Source organism: Pinus tabuliformis, chromosome 6, assembly GCF_031772625.1.
Source record: "Pinus tabuliformis cultivar Carrire ecotype Pingquan chromosome 6, CPIR1, whole genome shotgun sequence".
Taxonomy (NCBI): Eukaryota; Viridiplantae; Streptophyta; class Pinopsida; order Pinales; family Pinaceae; genus Pinus; species Pinus tabuliformis.
In genome coordinates this window covers 1,614,168,155-1,614,170,973 of record NC_142292.1, presented here as the reverse complement: position 1 = coordinate 1,614,170,973, position 2,819 = coordinate 1,614,168,155, and the positions used below count along the sequence as shown (strand labels likewise).

The 2,819-nt window shown below is 36.8% G+C and overlaps 1 protein-coding gene across 1 annotated transcript; it reads right to left on the bottom strand.

The window, feature by feature from the left end:
• Nucleotides 1-732: 732 nt before the first annotated feature.
• LOC149265074 (uncharacterized protein At1g76070-like) lies at nt 733-2,309 on the bottom strand. Its single transcript, XM_089391340.1, has one exon. The coding sequence runs from the start codon at nt 1,353-1,355 to the stop codon at nt 852-854; it is 504 nt and encodes a 167-aa protein (XP_089247466.1). The 5' UTR covers nt 1,356-2,309; the 3' UTR covers nt 733-851.
• Nucleotides 2,310-2,819: the final 510 nt, after the last annotated feature.

Genomic DNA, 2,819 nt, shown 5'->3' with positions numbered 1-2,819 from the left:
CGTGGTTAAATGTTGATTTGTGTTGTTTAAACTGGTTTTTTGACTACATGTATGGATTCAACACTCAAAAACCTTTGGGGCACTTTAAACTGGTTTTTTCACTGCATACATGGATTCAACACTCTCAAAAATCTTTGGGGCATTTCAATTGTGAAAAGTTCACCTATCAAATTTGTGATTTCAATGAATCCCTGCGAGATTCTACACAAATTAGTTCGGAAAATAAACCATAAAACTTTTTAAAAAGTAGTATTTATGCTCCATCAGGCCTTAAGAAAATAAGGGAAATAAGGGTTCATAAACCACCATAATTTTGTTGACCTACCCAATCAAGAAAACTGATAATGTAGCAAAAATTAAAATATATGAATAAAAAATAAACAATCCCAAATAAATCTTTTCTTCTTCAACCCAAAAAATTTAACATACAAAATATTTTTCATACAAATAAATACCAACCATGAATCATAATCATGCTTTACAAGTACAGTGACAAGTATCTTAATACATGTCTTCCACATTTATAATGTCCAGCATGTCTTCCACATTTATAAGGTCTTGATTAGGTAACCTAAACAAATCTGCTATCACTTGGAAATTGGGTCCTTCAATTCTAACATTTTTTTGTTTCCTTATTGAGCTTTATCAAAAGAGTTAAATACTTCTCTTAGAATTAGATGGGTAAATGGAAAACCAAACTGTACTCCAAAGTACTAGAATTATTAATCCGAATTCACTAGAATTACTAATCCAAATCTTACTTTTTATAAAAAAAAGATCATACATATCTTTGAAATTAAACCAGCAAAAACAAACTATACTGTCAACTACTCAGAACCTCAATATTCTCATTAGTCAGAAAGCCATCCAGACTGTGGACGACCAAAGATGTCGCCGTATCTAACATCATATGACCCTGAGGCATACCGTTTAAACTGCCCCAGCGTAGGGCAGGCGGCCCTACATCCTTCCCCTGTAGGACAAACATCACTGCCCTCCTCACAATTTCCTCCCCCAGGGCTGCCAAAGATAAATTTCCGCAACTTCGACAGCTTACCCTTCGCCGGGGGCTTCTTCTCGGTCCTGTGCTTGGACACCTCCGCCAATTTATGCTTCAACTTAACCTGCCCCATACAACCTACCTCGGGCGACGTCGGTTCCTGGGATTCGAACCCAGCGCCATTGTCCGGGATTACAGAGCTCCAACGCGCTCTTGCAGGGCGATGCCTGGTGGAATAATCTAGTCTCTTCAAGTCTCTGCCGGGGCTGAAGGTAGTCACAGTCAAGACTGCAATCGGCGGTCTGATGAGAACCGAAGATTTCGCCGGCATCTGCTGTCCGGGACTCGCGGCCATTTCACCGGATTGATTGATTGTTTGATTTTAACGAAGTTCGCTAGGCTGAACGGCAGGGATCAAGAAAATAAGCCCTAACTTATTTTCATATTCTTTTTGATGCCGAATCTTCTGCTCTGGATCTTGAATCTTGATTCTGCTATGGATTTTGGATCTTGATGCCGAATCTTCTGCTATGGATCTTGGATCTTGATTTTGCTAAGGATTTTGGATCTTGACCATAAGGCTAGCAATCTTGTTTATCTTATCCTCGTAAAACAGATCGTGCATATTGTCAATCTTTAAAACTGTTTGATATGTTGTAAGCTGCAGATTCAATAACAAAGTGCCGTGATCACCGAATCCTTATTGCAGGATATGCAAATTCTCTTCTCATGAGTAGAATGATAAGCTTCTCAGCGTCAACAATCCAAGATTTTCTGAAGACTGGCTTTCTTGCTTTCTCCCACCTGAGTTTTTCTTATATCGACTTGGAAGGGGTTCACAGGCAAAGTATGATTGCAAAAATTATTTCTACAAACGAACTGTAGGAGATAGCGTGATGTGATTTAAAGGTGGAAATTTACCAGTGCACGGTACAGATTAAACAGCCTTACCAGTAAATCCAAGTAACTTTCTTGTCGCTTAATGCAAGTGTCCGCTGACAATATGCATTTTTCCCTTTATCGGCATGCACAGATCTTGAACCATTTGTATGATCCTCCATTTTTAAGGCAGGGCAAATAAGAAGAGCACATGGTTCAGGACCTCAGGTTATTTCACTATTTCTCAAATTTGTCTATATCTGATAGATTCACTTCACGGGCGCCTGTAGGTTTAGTCTTCTCACATGTGCGGAACGAGACGAGAGTTCAAACCAGGACTGGCCACTTTCAACCATCATAATCAAATTTAGAATGAGATTTAACACTTCATCTCACCGCACCTGTGTACAATTTAGGGATCGGGGATTCGGGGATAGTCTGTGGGAAGCGTGTTTGAGCAGTATTTTTCACAGACGTCAGCTGTGGTCTAAAAAAATTGAAGTGATAGGTGATAGATGGCAGCAACGCTCAGAGGCCATAGATTCCTTGTTTGGAATCTTGTACATTGCAAAGTTTCCTGCAGTTACCTATCACTTCAAAATTATGTTTAAGACATGTTCAAAACTGTCTAAAGCTGGTTGTTATTTCTATATCTGTTTAACATCTTAAAATAATAAATTTTATATTTAAAATATTAAAAGAATATATATATTTTAATTTAAAATATTAAAAATAAAAAATTTTGTCAATTTAATAACATTAATTTCAAAAATATTTAAATGGTTAAAATTTTCAAAAATATTTAAATGGTTAAAATTATTATAGCATTGCATTAAATTTAAATTACACTAACTACTCACTCTTAACATGATTGAAGTGTTTTTTGGTATCTCATACACACTCTTAATATGAATAGAATTTTTTTATTTCCATATTTATA

Bases quoted from the DNA above. Each gene is read 5' to 3' on its own strand.
- LOC149265074 (XM_089391340.1), bottom strand. From the start codon at position 1,355: ATGGCCGCGAGTCCCGGACAGCAGATGCCGGCGAAATCTTCGGTTCTC.